The sequence below is a fragment of the Corvus hawaiiensis genome, chromosome 8, assembly GCF_020740725.1.
Source record: "Corvus hawaiiensis isolate bCorHaw1 chromosome 8, bCorHaw1.pri.cur, whole genome shotgun sequence".
In the NCBI taxonomy this organism is placed as follows: Eukaryota; Metazoa; Chordata; class Aves; order Passeriformes; family Corvidae; genus Corvus; species Corvus hawaiiensis.
The window spans coordinates 10498666-10520844 of NC_063220.1; the positions used below are offsets into that span (position 1 = coordinate 10498666).

General features: G+C 40.4%; 1 protein-coding gene across 7 annotated transcripts in view; it reads right to left on the reverse strand.

The window, feature by feature from the left end:
* Positions 1-324: 324 nt before the first annotated feature.
* Positions 325-22179, reverse strand: part of ADD3 (adducin 3) — a 95330-nt gene continuing 73475 nt past the window's right edge. For 5 of the 7 annotated variants that reach the window (XM_048310958.1, XM_048310961.1, XM_048310960.1 and 2 more), the window contains 13 exons: positions 13809-13947; positions 12267-12418; positions 12070-12150; positions 10859-11008; positions 9843-9986; positions 9656-9754; positions 8424-8606; positions 7841-8098; positions 6650-6769; positions 5277-5366; positions 4430-4550; positions 3414-3509; positions 325-2707 (listed from right to left, as the gene is read on the reverse strand). In XM_048310958.1, the coding sequence (XP_048166915.1) occupies positions 2409-2707; positions 3414-3509; positions 4430-4550; positions 5277-5366; positions 6650-6769; positions 7841-8098; positions 8424-8606; positions 9656-9754; positions 9843-9986; positions 10859-11008; positions 12070-12150; positions 12267-12418; positions 13809-13947 (1932 nt within the window). In that variant the 3' untranslated portion in view covers positions 325-2408. Of the gene's footprint in view, positions 2708-3413; positions 3510-4429; positions 4551-5276; positions 5367-6649; positions 6770-7840; positions 8099-8423; positions 8607-9655; positions 9755-9842; positions 9987-10858; positions 11009-12069; positions 12151-12266; positions 12419-13808; positions 13948-18555; positions 18631-22179 lie in introns of those variants that run through there. The other 2 variants (XM_048310964.1, XM_048310963.1) reach the window with 2 other exon arrangements.

The following is a 22179-nucleotide window of genomic DNA, read 5'->3' on the forward strand; positions in this document are numbered from 1 at the left end:
TGTCACCCATGATCCCATGGTGCTGCAGAGCAGGAGGCAGCCCACGATGGGGAAGCCCAGACCCACCTGGGCTCAGAACAACCGCCTGGCAGTGCCCTGCCTTTTTCCACAGGCATGTCCACTTTCCTTTCCAGCATCTGCGACAGAGACAAAAGCTGTTCAACAGCAAGATCAGGTTATTTCCTTGCTGAGCTCTCAGGATAAGCACAAGCAAGAAGCTCTCTCCAGAATAAATTCTTGAGAAGCAACGTGCATAATCAAACCATCTTCTCTACAAGCGAGAGATGTAAGTGTATAAACAAAAGGCTGCTATATGAAATCCAACTATTTAAAATACTGTTTATTTGTGATTTAACATTAATTAGCATTACATCTATGAGCAATTTCAGATAACATTTATATATTTTCCACAGGACACAAGAGTTGGCTGGCTCATTCTTTATGCCAAAGCAAGTAAATAGAGGCATTAGCAAAAGGTGCAAATAGTTCACGGTTGCATTTTAAAAAATATTTATGCACATTGCATTCATTTAGATATATTTTTAAAAAAGTTATGAAAAGCGTAGTTCACAGGTTACTGTTTCTACATATGTTGTAATACAACACAAATAATGTAGAACATAAAAAACAAAGTAAGCAACTGAAAGTTTCCACTATGATTAAAAACACTGATTCCAGTATTTAGTGACAGCTAGAAAATTGTTTCCAGGATCCATTCCAACATTGCATTATCACACTTACACGGTCAAAGCTAACCAGCCCCCGAACATGCTATAATCAACATTTTTGCATGCCAAACCACTCTCCAGCCATATTTAACAATTATATATTGTATAATATTTCAACCGGTAATTTGGGAATCACATGGATCTTAAAGATGTACTTCCTATTGCGATGACTGATTTACAGACATTTGACACAGCGAAGAAACCCCTATGTTAATTTTTATGTTTAGTTTGTATTTACAATACAGTAAAAGTACTAAAATGACAATACAAGTAAAAATGAGTAAGTGGCAGTACCACCCTTACCCATGGCACTAGGCTCTGATTTGCTCTGGGTTCATCCAAAGGACAACACAGATTCACGAGACTCTTTTACAATATGAATGAAACTCAAGAAAAAACCCAAAGTGTTGCACTCTGCATGAATCCATACAAATTATTTAAAACATCTAATATGGAAATGTCACTCTGCTGATTTAATAAAAATATCCCGCAATCCGTATCATATATTTAAAAAAAATAATCACCGAACTTTTACTTTCTTTGTCTCCTCCTATTTCCCTACTATTTCACTTTCCCTTTTAACATTTTTGTTTCCTTCATTTGGTTATGTTAAGAGATTATTTTTCTTCATTCATTAGCAATACCATGAGAGATAAAAAGAACAACCCACAAGTAATTTTTAAACATGAATCCAGTTCAATTTTATATGCTTTTATCCTTTGATTTTGAAGTCCCTGGATTCCTGAATTATATTTAAGTATACTCTAAACCAAGCATTCTTAAATACACTCTAACTATGAAATGCTTGGTTCACATGCTTATAATACCTTTATACTGAATGGTATACAAACATTTGAACATATAAAATCTTCTTTTTGTTTTGCCAGTTAAACTAAATTATCAATGTTAAGTGTATAAAATCCCCCTTCTTGAAAAATAAGGGTTTCCCCCGCCCCAACTGATAGAATAAAAAAGAAGTCTTCAAAAATTATATTTCACTAAAATGAAATATTTGGCAAAAAAGTTATTGAATAATGGAATTCTTTAGACATTTTGTATAATTCCAAATAAACTTTCTCTTACACAGTTTTTCCCCTAGTATTATGTGCCAGTGTATAATATTTCTATATGAGCTAATCTTAAAAAAGATGTAAAGGTGTGCTGTTAATATGTACCCACTCAAACAGGGGTACAGAAACATAAAATATATGGTCAAAAACCACAATACAAAAATGTATGATCTGGTTTCCAAATGAGACAGCAGTTTTAAAAAGTCATATGATCACTCAACAGTAACTTTAATAAAGACTTTAACTGTACTGAAAATTTTAAGGTCTGCAAAATACTCCAAGCAGAACTCGCTGCTGCATACTGTGATGGTATTTGACCTTGCTATGATGGTAATTGAGCACCTGCCAGTGTAGTTCTACATGAAACTAATCAATGTTTCCAACCCTCATAGCAATTTTGGACACAGCTAAGTGAGAGATGAATTAATTTGCAATTAACATGAAAGGTTTTTTTTTTTGTCTCTTTGTTTGGTTTCTTTAAAGCAAAACCTCTTCCAGTTTCTACTTGTTTAGGTTAAAAGTCCAGTTACTGCACACCCCTAACACTACGCTGTTAATGGTGAACTTAAACGTTTAAAATGTGCAATGTCTCCTCACAACAGAACTGCACTTACGCTTCCACCTTCTCCTTCTTTTTACTCTTTTTCAGGAAGGATGGGGTGCGGAATTTCTTCTTCTTCTTCGAAGGGGATTTGGAAGGTGACCCTTCAGGGGACAGGGCCTCTTCTATCTTTTCAGAGCCTTTAATGGTAATCTCTACGCTCTCCACAGTACTCATGGTTAACTGACTGACCCTCTTGGTGAGATCTTCTTCCACGTCGTGGGCATCTTCCTTCCCGTTCACCACCACAACTGGCATCTCCACAGATATGAGGTTGGCATTCTGGGTGTAGAAATCCTCATGATTTTCTGAAAGAGCAAATGATTTTGCAATTATTTATGTAGACTCTCATGCAAAAAAACCCAGTATTGAGACAAAGCCTGCGAGTCTGGACTGTGATCCAAAGAACGAAACCCGAAGTGCTTAGATGTGTTTTTTTCCCCTTTATCCACACTCTTAGTTGCTGTAAGCAGACAACACAGTGAAAATGTCATTAAAGGAAAATGAGATAAAAATCTAACTTTATCTCTGCCAAGTGCATGCACAGCTCAAGCTGTATAGAGTATGTACAAATACAGTCTACACAGCACACATAGTCTCAAGCACAGTCAGAATTACACTTTACTGCAAGAGACTGATTTACAAAAACACAGCCATTCCATACAGAAGGCATTGGAGAACCTGCCTTTTAAAATGCCTACTTAGACTTCTGGAGAAGTCTTAAGCAAAAAAACTAATCTTAACATTTTCAATAAAATAGAAGTATAATATCTATTTGCTCCACCTGGTTAATATCTAGGTTTCAGCATGCCCTTAGTTGTTTTCTGGTTGTGAGAATTAGGTATTAGAAAAAAATTGGGAAATATTGTTTTCTGGACAGAGCACCACCCAAACTTTGAAGAAGAGGGCTCCTTTTGACTCAGTTGACTTCATGCAAGTGTAAAAGTGCAGCAGAAGAGTGGAGAACCTGGGTTATTGGAGCCCTTGGCATTGTACAGAAATTGCATGGAATACCTTCTAATCTTTCTGGGACATTTTGCGGGGATTGAGTTTGTGACTGAATTTGTGATACAGATGAACCGTCATCTGAGAATAACTCCTGTTCAGCATCTGCAGGACAAGATGTGAGTTAGTAGCCAAGCAAAAGTGAAAATCAAGCAAGAGTGTCAGTGCTGGTGCTACAAGATTTACAGCTCTGCTACAGCTTCGTGTTGCTCATGCTCACAACAGCACAAAGTTACAATACACCGTTGAAACTCTAAAGAATTAGGGCATTACTTGTTTTATCTGCTAAAAATCAGTATATATTAGTTCTTTATCAGAAAGCATTAACAAAGGTGGCAAGGCTGCATTCCAGGTAGCATGCCCCATGGTTTTATCTAGCCCTAAGTCACAGTCTGCCGGTACAATAAGCTATTACACTATGTCCTGAGTGTGACATATGGCAAAGTTGTTCTATTACACAGTATTAGTGAAGAACAATTCACAGTAAGTGCTACTGTTAAAAATTAAAATCAACCCTGAATTAGCAATTCTCTATGGAATAGTAGTATTGGAAGAAGATGTGAAAAGTGAAAGTAGATGAGACTTGCACACTGGGAGAACAGAAGTAAAATTAAAGAAGCCAGGGCCAAACATCTCAGTAAACTTTCGCTTGGTTGGGCACAGACTTGAGCAACTTGATCTAACTTTAGCATCGTCTCTGAGGAGGAGTTGGATTAAGATGACCTTCATGGACTCTCCCACCTTCAGTTATTCTATATTCTGACACAAAAATTCATCATGCTAACTTGTGTTTTTGTCAACCCCATTTCTGTGCAAACCTTTCATTGCTTTAATTTCAGCACTAACTAAAGTAAAAGAACAAACCACATGTAACAAAAGAATTCTACCACCTCAAGGAATGATTCGTTCTAAACTAGCTGCCAACAGTATACACTAATAATTAACATGCACACAACTTTTACAGTAGATATTTTCAAGCTTATTATTAAAATGTAAACCCCAACAATTCAATCCACACCGCTGACCTTCCAACCCCTGCTGCTTGCGCTCAATGGTTTTCTTGTACTCCTCCAGTTCCTTTTCAGTGAGGTGGCTGAATGGGTTGGGTGGTGCCGGTGGCGCGTGCTCGTCATCAAACTGCATTGGCTGGGAAAGGGAAAGCCACAGAATTTAACAGTTACAGAATAAGAAGCAACAAGCAAAACGTGCAGGGCTAATGTATCTTCTTTTTTTTAGCCGAAGTTTGTTGACAAAGTTTTGGCAGGGAATACAGAATTAAAACATCGATGTACTAACTGTTGGATAGCTGGAAAGTCCTAGACGTATAGAACTCCAATTCCAATTCATCAAAATTTCTTGGATAACCTTATTAGGGATACCTATACTGTTTGGAAGTATATTCTATTCAAGAAAAGGTTAATATGGGCAGGTAAGAAACTGGTAACCCTCTCTCCCAATAAGAAGCCTGTTTCTAATGAAAGCTGTCTTCTACATGGTCACATCCCACCTTTTAAACTCAGCTATTTCTGGGACTCCATTGTTACCTTAAGCATCACTTCCACAGGCTAATGAAGGCTATTTTTGGCCCATGCATTCTAAAGTTCTTCCTCTCTCACTTAAATGATCTTACACAAGGATCCTACTTCATTAATATTAATAGCAGCAGACTTAACATGCATATCTCAATTTGAAACTAACATTTTAAACCTTTAAAATGAAACATGAATAAGATGTATCAGAGCTCTAAAACTGGCATTAAAATAATCAGTTCTAACAAGACACTTAGAATGAAAATGGGCCAAGCTGACATTTGAAAAACAGGCAGCCAAATAACCTGAACAGCTGTAAATTAGTTAATTATGTTGTACTCACTGAACTTGGCTTTTTATCCACAACAATCCCTGCGAGCAGCTGAGACTGAGGTCCTGCTGTCTTTAGGTCATATCGGTTTTGCTCCCTTATCTATAGAGAGAAAATAAACCAGGTTAGAAAGAGATATTTCTCTTTAGTAAATCCTATGCCCATCAGCTTTGCAAAGCCACTAACACAGGCGGCAGTGAGTGGCTGGAGGATCAAGCTGTATGCTGCTGCACCTAAAAATTAGGAACTCTTCTTCCACCTCAAAATACACAGCATATGTTGTTTAGCTCTTTCAGTACTCCCAAATGTTCACCCTAGTCCCAATTCCTGCACTTCATGTAAGCCAACATTTAGAAATAAGCTCCCAGGAATAGTCCCTGAACCTGTCCTCTCCACCTCACACATCAGCTATTGGAGAAAACTCTGTGATCACAAAGGTTAGTGAAGTTTTTCCTTCTGTGAATAGTTTATTTTTTCCTTAAACTAACAGCCCTAGCTTCTAATTGTCAGTGCTTATGAGACTGACTGATCAGATATAAATATAAATATCAATACAGATCATATAAAAAAAATCCTACAGCAGAAACTTAGGAATAAACTCTCTATGAGCAAGTGACATGCATGAATTTAAAAATCATTGCCTGGGACATGTATTATTAATCTCTAGATGATTAGAGGGTGCCTTTCCAGTTCTGAGGAAGGGAGTTACTCCTTCTAACTCCACTTCAGTCCCCAAGGACACTGATATAGTGCTTTCCAAGAAAGAAAAAAAAAATACGCAATCAAATGAAAAAATTCCTGAATATCTGTTAATATAGTTATGCTGAGGGCGGAATATTTGGTCAGTCTGATAATCAGTGTCTTTCATGCTGGAAGGGAAAAGCAGAAAGATATTTCTGTTTACAGAGAGGTCCAACAATAATCTCTCATTTTCTTTTTTTTACTGCCATTAGAAATTCCAGCTTAACAAGCACTAGGCAAATTAAAACAGAACAGAGCAAGATTAGAGTCTGAGATTGAATCATGCTGCAGATGACGCACAGCAATTCGGTTCACGTTGACACCTAACTACCTACTAAATAAAATGCTAAATAACAGGGACTACCATTTCCAATCTATTATTTTCAGAGTTAATACTCATCCTTCATCAGACTATTGCACTCAAAGTTTAAATATATAAATACTGCATACATATCTACAGACTTTATGTATATCACACATTTAAATACATGTTTTTGATGCCAGAAATCACATATAGCGTAAGAACCTTCTTAATGAAATCAAAACATTTGAAAATGTTATTTTACTGCTCTGCTGAATCATTACTTGAACACATATTTTTATTTGGCAATGTTAGAATTTTCAGTTTATTACACTTCTTTTACCTTATTTCTCCTTTCCAACACTTCACTTGGGTTTGTGTTTAGGGGAACAAATTGGTTTGGATCTTCAATTTTGATTGGCGTCCCTCCACTAGTCTTGGAGGAGTCATCAGCTTTCATCCACTTAAAGGGGGGGGGGGGGGGGTGGGGAAGACATTAAAAAACCCAGTATTATTGGAAATGAACAATTCTCTGTGGTGTCTTACTGTTAAAGAAGAGGTATCAAGAAAGGACTTTCTGACTTTATTCTCAATTCCACACGACATCTAAAAAATAATCCCAACCCCTTACATGTTTGTGTGTTTTCCCAAGAGGATTTAAGTTGCCTTGAACAAGATTACTTTTTGTAAACATTAACATACATTCCTGAAAAATGCAGTGTTAGCTGTGTGCTAATGATGCTGTATTTAGAAAAGATCACATTTTCTAGTAACTGGCACGTAGATCCAGAGCCCTTGTTCATGCAATCGACTTCCACCTCTGCTGACCACACATTGACTAGATTTTTCCCTTCTCAAGCAGGGTTCTGAGGGTGTTTTTCCCAAACTCAAGTTTAGAAACCTGCCAGCCTGCCAGCAGGAGGAGCTGATGCTTTTACAGCTGTACTGTGTGACTGGGAGTAGCTGAAGAGCAGTAACACGCTCTTGTAGTCCCACGAGGGCCACCTCTCTGCAGGCTGGAAACTAAGTGTAAGCATCCTGCTGAGCTGCAGGAGGGGGAAAATCTTTATCATCATTAAAAGCCTGTAGCATGAACAGACCTTTCGAAAGCTGTTTTCAGTAAGCTCACAAATAGAAAAGGGGCAGCTAGAGATGAATTAGAGCTCGTGTCTCCCTCATGTAAAAAAAGAACAACCCACGGGTGACTTAAAACCTTACTATATTTGGTGGATAACTAATAGCACAAGAAGATCTGGTAGAAAAACTGTTTTCAACTTCAGGAATAAGAAGAGATGGTTAGAACTGCAAAATCATGGTTAAATTTTATCATAAACTGTTACTCTTGCAGTCAACCCCTCTCTCCCCAAACAAAGGAGACCCTCAGTACCAACGTCATTAAGTCCCCGAAAAGCCTGTTTTAATTAGCTCAATAAATTTATTTGCTAATCCTGTTTAAGATTTCCTCATATAAACTGTGCATAACTTACTTTCAAGTAGGGCAAAATCTAAGTGACTGCCCAACGTATCAACCTACCGTGATCTTAGTCCTGGGACTTGCTTCCCCATTCCAGGACTCCTCAGGCACATTAACTTTCAAGTATGTGTTTGGAGAGTTCAGCCATCTTGTCTTCTCTCTCTGTTGCCTCTGTGCAAGGAATTTCAGGGGGGAAAGTGGGACTGTATCATCTTCAAAGGAAAAGGCAGTCACAGTGGCTGGGATCTCGACGTCACTCTTATGTCTAGGTTTTTCTCTGACTAATGGTTGCCTATAGGCATAGCCAGTTCTGTATCCCTGTGGAGGAGGAAAATAAGAAAAGAATGTTTAAACATATAAAATAAAACTTTTTACTATTAAACTACTATACATTTGTAAGATGGTGGGACAAAATTGAAGCTCAAAGCATGATAAATTCTTACTAAAACAGAATACTGCTGTCAGAAACAGTATGACAAATTAAACTTCACATAATGAAGAGATTTTCTACCTCTTACATTTACTCTGTCTTCATTTTAGAACTCACAGAGAAACCAGAAAAAACTGTTTGCTTTGACAGAAGTTACTCCTACACTCAAAAGTTTACAGGACTATATGGATACCACCATCAACATGCTCTCACCAGGTTGTCCAGCATCCTCATGAGAGCTTCAAATTCTTGCTCCCCAACTTTCCATTTTTGTTGTGAAGCCATATTAACTCCACCTCCTCCCATTGCTGCCATGGCGTGGGTGGAAGGCTTGAACTTCTGCAGATCCAGTAGTAGGAGATTGTCTATCCCACCTGCTCCAGCTAGTGCATGAACCTGCAGACATCATGGAGGATATTTGATTTGTGAAAAGGCTTTTGTATTCTCTGCTTTTCTGAATTTGCAGCAGAAGCTTGCTTAAATACATGCTGCAGTTATTTCTCAGGCTAGTTTTCTACTGTCCAAAAAATGTATTAAAATACACAGCAAGTGACTGTTACAGAAAGCATTATACCATCTACTAATAACTGCACTTTAAAAGGAGTAGATTCAAACACTTGATTTCAGAATACCTTAAAAAAACCTTTCTGCATCACAAGATTAAAAATTTTTCATTTTTCTAGCTGTTTCAAAATGAAATAGTGACTGAACTCAAAATAAATGGCAGGGAAGGGCAAGGAAGGAAAGGAGTGGGAGCCTGCCATTTGCACATCCAAATGCCTCTTTGGGAGGACAGGATCACTGGGGAACAAGCACAAAGTGACAAAGTTTCTGGAGATGGGCTTAAAAGTTATGAAAGGTGAGAACACTTTCAGTGGTCTCTTTTCACAGGCTATAGGTAACATCTGGATACCTAACTAGGTAGCTAAAGTTAGACAAAATGGAAACAACTGAATTAGTGATTCAAGTTATTTTTAAATGTGCTACCCTCTACCATTGCTCTAAAGACCTCCTTTTAATTTGGTTTCACAAATCTGTGATCACAGAGAGACGCTTCTTTTCTTGTCACAACATTCAGCTTCAATAAAGGAGCTGGCTCTCAAGAGATCTTAAATCACACTTCCCCATGCAGTGAGTACCAGCAAATGTATCATCTGACAGATTCCCTGCATGAGGCTCACTCTGCACAGCATGGAACAAAACCTTCTGTACCCTTCAGAGCGTAACACCACGGAGACTGTGTCAGAGTTCCTAGAATGAGTATTTGTGCCATTCCTTCACTGATTCCCTGATTATTCCAGTCTTTCTGACTTTGTCCTGGTAAACAGGATTACTAGATTCCACAACCCCAAAATTGTGTAATGTTAGAGATCTTCCCATCTGGGATGTAATCTGTAACTCTGCAGCACAAGTGTTTGAAATTAAACAGATAAATTCTCTCTCACCTGAGTTTCACAGGCCAGTTGCACATTGAAAATATAGTGGAATGCTTCTTCCAGTGTCTCTCCTAGTGCTACCACACCATGGTTTCTCAAGACTAATACCTAGTAAATGAAGACACTAATGTTAAATGGTAGAAACTGGAGCAGGGCATGAAAATTGTTTATGAAGAGCACGAATGAGGCTGAATACCTTGCAACTGGGTCCAAGAACTTTTTGAAGCTGAATTCTCTCTTCCTGTTCATCAAGAGATCCCTGGTAGTCATAATAAGCAACATCTCCCAGAATCAGAGCCTCTTGTGATATGGGAAGGATGCCACACTTCATAGAAGAAACCTGTTTCATGAAAATGAAATGCTGATAACTAGGAAATTTGAAACTCTTAAAACTCACATCCCAACCACCCAAGCCTTAGCAGGGTGCACTTTTTATCTTTGCTGGAAGAGAGGCAAACTCTGTAATGAAAGCTTAGAAACAATCTCCCCCATACCAGTCTAATTTGCAATAGGGTGACAGAGGTGCTACTCAACCTAGGGACAGATTAACTAGAGCAAAAGACAATTTTTTCCAACTAAGTTAATTTTTGCGGATTTTATCCATGTTTAATTCTCATCTTACTTAATGGTTTGTTCTTCTTTCCCACACTTATGACTTCAAAAAGCTAGTAAAAAAGAAATTAATCATTCCTTTTTATTTTGTCTGTAGGCAAGGAATGCATATGTGTATATGCATTTCTAGATAAAATAATAAGAATTTAGTTATTTCAAACCAATTCTTTCAGGCCGCCTTACATTTACTATACAGACCATTTAAAGTTTATGTTAACTATAACATTTAAATAGTGAGGTAAATTCAAACTAAGTGTAACTACTAATTAAACCACTTAAAACCGGAGCTGCATAATGCAATTGATGATGATTTATACAGCACATTATATTATCTAGGATGCTATAAATGAAGCCTCTGTAAACTATTTGCTTTACAACCGCCTCAACCTGAGTATAACAATCTCTGAGCATCAGTTTATTCTGGTCCCATTCCACTGCGGTGGCTCAGCCCTCTCTCTTTCTTTTTGATAACCTCACACTTTTATTTACCAGTGCAGAGTCGACATTAAAACAAAAATGAAACTGCTGTGAGCAGAAATATGCCCTATGTTCATAAGGTAAAGCTGTTTTCTTTCAGTCGGTGCCAGAAGGAAGACTTACAGCAGCTGTGGCAGGGGTGTGTATGTGTATGACACATCTGACGTCGGGGCGCGTGGAGTAGATGGCCACGTGTGGACTGAAGCCTACACTGTCAATACTGAGAGCTGTGCTTCCCTGGTCCACTACATCTCCTAGGATGTTCACTTTAACCTGAAAAAGGCAAAGAAACACATGATATTCAAAAGTTTTGAGACAACTTCGGTTATCTAGAAAATACCCCTCCTTTCTTATTTAGCACCAAATTTCCCCACACATATTGAGGGCTCAGAGCATGAAAAAAAGTAGGAGAGCAGCCATGAATCTGTGTGTCAATAAACCACCCTGCTGTACAAGCCCTTGACAGTTGTTGGAAGTTCAGCCATGGAAGAAGTAAGAATAAGACTCTGATACAACATATATTCTGCTTCAGTCTAGCTGACCTTTCCCTGTTTCTGACTTTTAAAACCGCATTTCATTAACATTTCCTACATTTTTAATAAAAAGATAATTCAGAAATTTCCAGTAAGAGCATTCAATGCACAAGGAATTTTCAGATTCGTGAGAACATTAAAATAGTAATTTCTGGATCAACAACAAACTACAGCAGGGTCATATCTCATTTTGGTTCTGTGTTTGCTATGTAAAACTATCAATCTCATTTTGGTACCCCTTTCACCTCGAGGCAGTTTCTTTACAGATATGCACTGACATGAAGAGCATATGGCAGGTTCTGCACCAAAAGATGTGTGATTTAGCACATTTACCTAAGTGATTTACCACTGCCTAAATACCAACTTGTTACTTCACCCAGCTCATTTGTTGGGCCTGGGGAGGATTATTCGACTTTATCTCCGCACTTTTAAAGGTAAGAGCTGATTCTGATAACACTACTCCTACAGAGTAATTTCACATGTATTACCACACTGCCAGGTTATAAAAGGCTGCTGCTACACTGAGGCTACTGATGAGCTTCATCAGACAGGAAAACAAAACTTTGCTGCTCCACACTGAAGCTGAGGACAAAGAAACAGAAAGTAATGCTAAACCCAGGAAGAAACACTGACAACAAAGGGTGCTATTATCTGAGCAGTTAATCAGCTTTTCATCTGGTGGGTAAATATTAAAAAAACTCAAACAACAGCATAATTATAGACGTCCATTTTAGCAGCCATAAAAGTATTTTAGAAAACAGGTTGAGTCTTGGTGGTTACTACAGCAGGTGAATCACGTACCAAATTAGAAGCTGAAGCTTCAGAAAAGGACAGCCCTCTTGGAATGATTAGAATGTGGTCATGTTCTTTGCTTACTCTTACCTGCAAAGGAGACAGGAAATGGATTACTGACCTAATTTACATTATTCAGGAGGAAAAATAATTTGAATGAATGGGTGAAATTCTAAATATATTTTTTTTTTGTCTAAAATACTTACTGTGATATAGGCATTTGGCAAATGTGCCCACCCAAACAAGTCAGCCAACCTATATAAACTGGCTAACTTGCAACGAGTAAGTTTTTCTCCCTTAACAAACGAGGAGGTATCTACCCCAGGTAGGTCATTGATGGGTGTAATCATTCCATGGCCTGAAAAACAGACAAAAATAGACAATGGACAGTTGGACAATTAAATATATTTCCAGCTATGCCATGATGTTCCAGGTGGAGTGTACTTAAATTGTTAGCAAAGCAGTACCAGCATTTATTAAACTGGATAAAGTATTTCCCTGAACTTTCTCCTGAATCAATATCCTGTATAGAACTGGAACTGTGCTTTAAGACATTTGTCATTAATGAAGTGTTTTTACTTGTCACTTTGAGGTTTTTTTCTTGCAGGATAAGACATTCCTTGTGGACTTCTGACACCAGCAAAACTAACTTGAAGAGACATCTCAGTCTCAGAACTTCAATTCAGTCCTAACGAAGAAATTAGGATTAGTGCAAGAGTTCTCAAACCAACCCTTAGACAGAAGGAATCCCCTCTTAACAGAGAAATCACAAAGATCAATTTCTCTCTTTGACTTGTGACTACACAAACATACCCTTGTCCCCTTCATGAATGCATGATAGCCTTTTGACAGCTCACAACCTTTGTTTAGAGGGAAAGTTAAGACCAAAACAGGTAAAAGTAATTTTGGTTTTCAACAATAGGAGTGTGCAGTTTGAGATCAGTGCCCTGTCTCTGGCAAAAGCAGCAGAGACAACAGCAGGATGCAGTCTCAGTGACCAACCAGAGACATGAACACGGGGTTATTTGGGCTCTCTGTTCTCTTCCACTCTTTTTGTTAAATAAACCCTGAAGTACCATTTTGGGACCAAATCTCCAAAGATGATGAATGCTGACAGCTGCCACTGTACTTCAGGCTTGTAAGCTCCCATATAATGTCCACCCACAGAACTTAAATTGACTTGAACATCTCAGTGCTTCATGACTTGGAAAGAAGAACTTGGGTGTTAACTGCGAGATCTCGGAGACATCTTTACAAGTAGAGTGCAGACTAGAAGCTGTTCTTAAATGTGGGAGCTGTTTATCTGATGATTCAGTTTGCCAGGGTATTCTCCCCAGCTCAGGGTACTTTTTTTTTTTTTTTTAGTAACAATTTATATGCAAGAGTAGAAAAATAAAGAAACTAAATGGTAATGTATTTCACATCTCCGTTTATATTCACGTTAAACTCCTAATAGTAACAGGGCACAACATTTTGTTCCCTATGTCAGTTAAACTTCTATTAACAAATTATAGAATAACTGAGTTTGAGGATTCCAACCATTTTGGATATCATTATACAAATCAAAGAATTTGAGAGAAAGAAGCCTAAAAAGGCAAGTTAAGGCTACCATCTGCACTACTTCACAGCTGAAGCAAGCTCTGACAGAATTTTTATTCAAGGAAAGAGGAGATCCCAGCATGGTTAAGCCCTGGTAACAATTAAAAAAAAAAAGAAAAAAAGAGCAGTTAAATGTATAATTCACTTACTGAGTGAAGATGTGGAAAAACCTGTAAAAGTGCTCGCTGTGATGTATTCAGCAATCTGCTGTAAAGCAAGCAGTCCAGTAGGGTTATTGCCCTTCTTCATCTGTTCTTGAATAAGGCATTCCAGATCTTCTCTAAAAGCCTGTAGAAACATTTGAGAATCATCAAGGAAACCTGGCCTTGATAATCTTATTTCTATTATAGGTGGGGCTGGCAGTTTTGCCTCTTATTAACGTTACATGAAACTTCCCCTTAGACTTTGTTTTTAGCTGTTTTAACTTTGCCAGACTTCATCATCCAGCCTAAACTTTGTACACTAGATATTGGCAATTTGGGGGGCAGAAAGCAGGAGTTTGGTCACAGAGGATTTACTATTTCCCAGTACATGCCAAGATAAAATATATTTTTTTTTAAATGATAAAACCCATTTTTATCAATAATTGAAGTGTTGTCCGTATTTTGGAAGAGGTACTTGAAATTCAATCAGGATGTGTTGCTTTCTGTGCTGGATATTTTTTTTATAATATAATCCCTCTGAAAACCCATTCGAACTTTATCAAGTTACAAACAACTGGAAAACTGGAGCTCATCCATGCTCAAGTAATATCCCAGACATGCAAAAAGTAGAAGGAATGCTATCTCCTCTCTATTTCTTTCCTTACCCAGAGGGAAAAAACCCTTCCTTCTTTTTCTGAATAAAGTGACTACAAGCCCAAGAGATAAACCCTTGCAGAATATATCACAAAAAAGTTTTCATAGTATCAAATTTCATACACTATGGACTGCGGACAAAGCCTGTTCCTTTGAGATGATAAACAGATTATTCCCTATCTACAACAAACCCCTGTCCTAGAATCACTGCAGTCCTGACATTTCTAGACAAAGTAAATTCTGTTCCTTCAAATTTCCATTATAGGTTACATTTTCTACCCCTCTCATTTCTTCTTGGTGGCATCTTGCAGCTTTTCCCAAAACTAGCAGTACCCAAAGCTGCACACAACACAAGCTGAGGTGGATTGTGAACACTCCTCCTGGTTCATTCCAAAAAGACATTTGGTGTCTTTACCACACAGCTGGCTCCTAACAGAAGTCCAGACTATTCCCTGTAAGTAATCGCTCCTTTCAGTCTGCCTTCCTTAGCAGAGCACTTGCTCTCAATTAAAGAAAGAAAACAGTTCTGTATGACAAATGTAATTTCTTCACTGAATTTTAATTCAGTCCTTCAAAACACCCACTCTATTGGGCAAAATCCACCAATCTCTTGAGTCTGTTCACCAACAAGTTTTGATTAGTAAGACAGACTGCTAGTGACCACCCTCCCCTCTGCCAAAACATCCTCAAGACTCTACTTGGTACAGCCTCCTCAGCTGGACAGTTGAGCCTCCATAACTACTAATTACCAACTTTTCAGATATCTGTGCTCTCCTTAGAATAATTTTTTCAGGATCATGTCTGTACCTAAGACTTGCCAGATTTCCATAAGTAAAGCCTCTAAAAATTCCCACTGACTGACTCTGCATGGATCTGTTGCACAGATCTCTTAGTTTAGACCAGAATATTCACATGGCATCCCCCAAACAGCTGAACAACTTCTCACCAGCCTGAAGATGCACAGGCAAAGTCAGATTTTTCTCTTTAGTGGCTGCTGTTTGTAAGGTCTACGCAGCAGGAGAAAGGAGCAGATGAGGAAAAGGAAAGGAAAAACATGGAATCGAGTGAGGAAAGGAACCTAACTGGGAGAAAAGAAGTGGAGGACAGGGAGAAATGGCCAAAAACTGAAATATGTGAAGCTCCACCTCAACATGAGGAAGAACTTTAGATCAAGGGTAGCAGAGCACTGGAACAGGCTGCCCAGTTATCTGTATTATATTAAATTATTCCTCCTTCAATTCAACAAGGACTATAAAAAAGAGCTGCAAAAACATTAACATTAAACTCTTATTAGTCATATTCAGACTTCTGGCATTTTTTTTTTTAACCTGTACAAGTAATGTTACTTCCATAGCAGATAAAAAGGTGATATAATATATTTTGGGAAATTTTTGACAGAAAGATTTTTTAGTTTATTGCCTACTGTATTTTTAATTCTTCTGCTTTTTGGTCATGTTATTTTCATTCTTCTGAGCTTAGTTTTGCACCTTGATGCTAACAGTAGTATGTTACACATTTGCTGAGACTGCTACAAATGAGGATTTAGTGTTGTATCAACAATTTTGTTAAACCAAACAAGCAGATTCCCTTAAAAATAGTTTTAGAAATAAGAGAAGATAGGTAAGAGCCAGTAAAGTGGCAAATGTGGAGGTTTGGGATGAACTGTAAAGCAGGTGAGAATATAGATGAAGTGCATAAAATCAAGTATGCAATTTATCCACATGCCAGAGTATAATGATGTTTTTTAGCAGCCTTCAGCCTGTCTCACGGATATCTGTGAATATTTCAATACATTTCATTCACTGCTACACACCTTTAAAACCTGGAACTGTATATCCTTAGATAAACATCCCACATGTGTTAATACAACCTTCTTCCATTTCTGGTAATCCCAGTGGGCTCCTATGAAGGGCACCACCTTCTTGTGGTCAACAATTTACCTTTAATAAGAGCCATTAAATGAATGATATTTATTGGATATTTATTTCACTGTGCAAGACTGATTTCTGTAAAACCACTACCTTGCAGGGCTCTGATTCTGGGGTCTGACCCATTCAGCAGGAGGAGCCTGCATCTGAAAACCTGAGTAGAGCCTGGAGACCAAGTGGTTTGGTTTTGCTTTGATTTGTGAGTTTGTAATAAGCTTATATATGTGTGGCATTACACTGCCCACAAGTGATCAAGCAAGTCATACAAGCACATCACACTGGAGAGAGATGTTTTCAAAGAGATGACAAGTGTGCTGCTCTGGCACAAAGCAGGTATTTTTCAAGTGGAAAGGTCACTGGTAATTTCAGATGTAGTATTTGACAAGAAAATGCTGACAAAGGAAAAACTCTACCATCAGATGAATGAAAAATCATGTTATTCAGCTGTATGCTCAGCATTGCTCAATCAAGGGAAAGTTTCAGCCCTGGGATTTAGCAGGCTCCTTGGGTACAAGTGCATTGTTTTGTTTGTTTGAAACCACTCCGACTTTAGACATGAGATACTAAGAGCAGTGACTTCTTACACTGGGGTGGGTACAAGTCCCAAAGTGAGCAGCACAGCACTTCATGGCTGCCCATGATCCTGCCAACACAGCTGGACTCAGGCACCTGCCGTGCCTGCACACAGCCAAGATGTAGCCTGGATAACGCATACCTCCACAGCTGGGACTCATTTCCTGTTTGCACAAGCATCCTTCTGCCTTCAGGGACCTCACCTGCCCAGCCAAGCACCTGTATCCCCCCTTGCTTGTGCTGGAACAGCACTTCAAGCATCAGACTGACAGTTTGCATAGGAAACATTCCATGGTATGAACACTGGGCCCATGACAGCTACTGGAAAGGAGGTACAGTAACATTTCAGACAAGATGCACAACTGGGAGGATGCTGAGCAGGGCTTTTATTCACCTGGCAGCAGCAGACAGCTATGTGAGTAGCCTCACTTTGGCAGAATGCAGGCTGCAGCTCTGCTTCCACCTCACCCACCTTCTGAGTGCCACTCCACCACCTTGCTCTGAGACATAAATTTCCCCACAACTCACCAGTAAAAATGAACAGGGCAGCTCAGCCTGTTCCTAAAACCGTTTCCAGAACACCACTCTTCCCAAAACTGTAGTCAGCTTTTTAGCAGCCTTACATGGTACTGCACAGCCTGCAGAACAGACACAGCTTTTCTTGATGGAGTCTTTAGTAGAATGATTAGGTCAAGGTCTTTCTAATATCATAAAATTACTTCTCCAGAACTACTTGCAATCATCTTCCAAATACACATCATAGACTTAGTTTAGATGGAAAAATCTTTCAACTTAGACCAGCAACAGTTCTCTGAAACTCAAGAGTAAAGTTAACAAGCTCAGTTCTGACTCATTTACTTCCATTTTCTTTCAGAAGTACAATCTCAGTTGACAGGGTAAATTTGGGCTTTTAAGAATCAAAGCAACATTTCCATGTACCAGTTGACAACTAGTACTTTTCAGTCAACGTATACAGGAAGAACTAGAATAATCAACTTGCTAGAACAACCTGTGGTACATGGATACACACATATATAGTGCAGAACAATGATGTTGCTAAAAAGCTTGGTATTAATTGCTTCATCTTGGTAGGCAGCTCTCTGAGGATGTTAAGAAGTACACAGGCTTATAAGTACACAGTATTTTGACTATCTGTGCTGTTTCTTATTTGTTGACCACTGATTTCTACATGTATCCAACTCAAAAGAAGTAGAAATGAAATCATAAGCAAATAAGTATGCAAGTCATCTACAAATACTCCACACCATTGCAAACCTTTAAGAGGAGAAAGCATGTGCTCATTAAAAGCACATTAGGACTAATTACAGTAATGACCAAACAATTTCATGTCATTCTACAGGAAAGTAGCTAAAAAAGATATGTGAGGCCCCTACCTTTCATAGCAGCACTGCTGTTAGATTAAAAGCTGTTGAATAATACAAGAAACCCATTCACCCATTTTCACTTTTGCCCATTTTGATCAGTTTCTAATATCTTAAATCCATTTTAGAAAAGGGTATAACTCAACTTATCTAAACGTGCCCACACAGAGTCTCTAAGTCAAATCTCCACCACTGAAGGAAAGTTTCAAAACTTAACTGGTATTTTGTCCTCGAGAGCGAAGAGATGTTAATTTTGATTCCTGTGCTGTAAACACAGCTGCCCGTGAGAGGAAGACCTTCACCGAAACAGCCGACACAGCTCCTAACAGGCTCTTTCAAGACTGGAGTTCAGATACAAACAACGGGTGGCCCTAAGTGGAAAAGGGTGGAGCTGGCCACAAAAAAACCGCCAGTGAGTGAAGGCTGGCGGGGAGAAGATAAGAGTCACAAAAAGTGTTTGTCAATGCTGTGAAAGAGAACAAGGGGGAGGGGGCTTCATGTTAAGACAAAAAGAAATAGGCTCAGTAAGAAGTATGGGGAATTAGCCAAAGTTATAATGACCTCCTCTCTTGCACTGAAGGTGAGGGTAGCTGGGCTGGATTTAGTGACTCAGCTGACAGCAAGGCGGTCCCCACACACAGCTCAGCCTGTGCCAGTTTTTCCGGCTCCTCTAACCTGGTGCACACTGGCTTTCCTCTCTGAGCTGCAGCAGTGTTTACTCCTGTGATAAGCAGCCTAGAGGTACCCTATGATTACAGCCAAACCTGAAGCACTGAACTCCTTTGCCAAGTCCATCTCCAGCACACCCAGCTCCCAGAGCCCCAGCGCCAACCACTCACACAACTGCTGCTCTGCATGGGGGTCTGGGTCCCTCCCTCGTGTTCTCTCGTGGAGTAAAGCCATACTATACATCTGGCTAAATGGAATGTAAATGAAATTTAATGAATGTAAATGGAATGTACAATGAAATGTAAAATGCTAGAAGAAATCAAATTTCAGCTCATCAGGGGTCTCACGCATTTCTGAGCATAATTAACTGGGTTTTTCAGTAAGTGCAGGACTTGGAAGGGTGGGAGCACACATGGTGGCGATGCACTAGGAGGGATGGCAGAGCTCTTGCAGAGTGTTCTGGATGCACATGCTCCTAGCAGCCAAGGAGGAAAGTCACCAGTTACGGCTTTCCAAGGTTTTCCAGGTTCAACATGTATCTGTTGGCATTTATATCTAATGAAAAAAACACCACAGTTCAAACTAAGTGGAAAGGAGCAGTATGGAAATAGAGGGGATTGAGAGGTAACCTATTTTTAAGGTAAGAAAGCAGGGAAATGTGACGTACACTTGAGGTGCAGGACATTGGTATGAATTTACAGTGCACCATGGCAGCTATAGAAATGATAACTAGGGATTGGGATTTCTTGGGTCCTCACAGAGGTCTAGTGGATGGCCTTGATTTGAGACATTACCCTGAACACCAATTCCCTCTCTGTTGGGGTCCCTCCCCTGCCGTGTAGCCCTGGGAGAGGGGCCCTGAGGGCACAGACACGGGGTTTCCCTGTCCCTGCTCAGCCTCGTTCCCATTGGTTGGTTTGTGTTCCCTGCGCGGGCAGAAGGACCCTTGGTCCCGTGACTGGGACAGTTCCTGGGCAGAGCCCCGGCCATGCGGCTGGAGAAATAAACATCTCTCTGAAACAGCTAGCAAGAATCTGTCTGTCCATATATATTTCCTTTCCACGGGACTCCTGGTTTGATATATGCGTGTTGCAGGATCCCCACTGCAACAAATGGTGGAGATTTGTGAGCAGAACGATCCCCGATCCCTAAGCGACTGATTTGTGTGAGTAAACCCTGGAAACTTTGGATTCCTCTTCTTGGTTTTGCTTTGCTATTCCATATCTAAACTATGGAGGAACCTTGGGAAGACTCTTGGCTCTCAGAGCCGCATATGGACATTTATCTTAAACTTAAAATGATTCTTGAACAACGATTTGTAAATTTTAGCTTGATTCAAGCTCAAAAAGAACTGAAACACTTCCTGGCATGGTTGTTTAAGAACTTTTTCTATGTTTCTTGGGATTTAATTATTACCAAGGGCTTTTGGAAAACCGTTTGGACACAGTTAATACTAGAGTCAAAATATATGCCGATGGAAGAATATTTTCGTGAATATTATTTAGTTACTGAGACTGTTGAGCAATGTCAGCTGTGTCCTGGTGAAGGGAAGCGTGGCGCAGGGACCGTGCGGCCCAGGCCACGTGCACCGAGCGCTCTGAGAGCAGCAGCGAGGCAGTTCCCGCGCGCGGGCGGAGCCACGCGAGCCGCAGTGTCGGTGGCGGAGCGAGGCGCGGCGGGACCCGGCGGTGCCCGCCCGGTCCTGTGCAGCGCGTGGTGGAGCGAGCCCCGTGAACGCCCGACCGAGAGGGGCGGCGCGCGGGCGGCGGCTGGCGGCGGTGGCGATGGAACGGAGCCGCGCCCGGCCGAGACGCGCGCTGGAGCGGGGCGCGGGGGAGTCATCGCTCGGGGGCCCGGCCGAGACGTGGGTGCAGCGCCCGGCAGCGGCAGCGAAGCTGCGACCAGAGGAGGCGACGCACGGAGAACTGAGCGGCGTGGCCCGGCCCGGCCCGCGCAGCCCCGAACGCGACCCCGGGAAGAGCGCGCAGGCACCAGCAGCCCCGACAATTCCAACACGGGAGCGACCGAAGGAGAGAGCAAAGACGCAGCGAGACAGAAAACAGCAGCCACTCGGAAAAAGGAAAAGATCATAGCAACTAAGACCTTAGGGATAGTAAAATGGTATAATGTTAAGCAAAATTATGGTTTTATAACAAGGTGTGACAACCAGCAAGACATATTCGTGCATAGAACTGCTATTAAAAAGAATAACCCTGAAAAATGCATCCCAAGCTTGGGAGATGGAGAGGTGGTGGAATTTAATATTGTACTAGGGAGAAAAGGGTTACAAGCATCGCAGGTCACTGGGCCTGATGGTGTTTCTGTAAAAGGCAGTATATATGCAAAAAATCGTAGTCATGTTAGACAGTATCTCCATTGTAAGTCCCCCCTACAGTTTCCCTTTCCTAATCCCACCTTTCCCTTTTACCCTATGTCCTATTACCCCCAGTGTATTCCCAATCCGCTTTTTCATCCATGGTTTCCCTCACAAAACCATGCTTTTGCCAATTGTGTCCCCAAAAATCCCTTTCCAATGCCGAGTGGGGGATGAAAAGGGGGAGGGAAGAAGTTAAACCCTCTCCTGCCTCAGTTTCCCCACAAAGCATGCTCAGAGAATTCTGTCTCCCTTCTGTCAGCCCTAAGATGTTCCACAGAATCTGTTTGGACATTTAAAGACTCAGGAGGGTGGCTTGTTTTGTTTTGAAACTGTTCTTGTTATGTTTATCCAGTTGTTTTCATTCTCCTTTTATTAAAATAAAACGGGTGAGGTGTTGGGGTCCCTCCCCTGCCGTGTAGCCCTGGGAGAGGGGCCCTGAGGGCACAGACACGGGGTTCCCTGTCCCTGCTCAGCCTCGTTCCCATTGGTTGGTTTGTGTTCCCTGCGCGGGAGAAGGACCCTTGGTCCCGTGACTGGGACAGTTCCTGGGCAGAGCTCCGGCCATGCGGCTGGAGAAATAAACATCTCTCTGAAACAGCTAGCAAGAATCTGTCTGTCCATATATATTTCCTTTCCACGGGACTCCTGGTTTGATATATGCGTGTTGCAGGATCCCCACTGCAACACCTCTCACTTAAAACATTGTCACAGTGCAGAGGGGATCTTTAAGGGACATTTTGGAGTGTGTCTTCAATGATGTGTCAAGTTGAGCTCTTGCCTCTGGGTGAACAAAA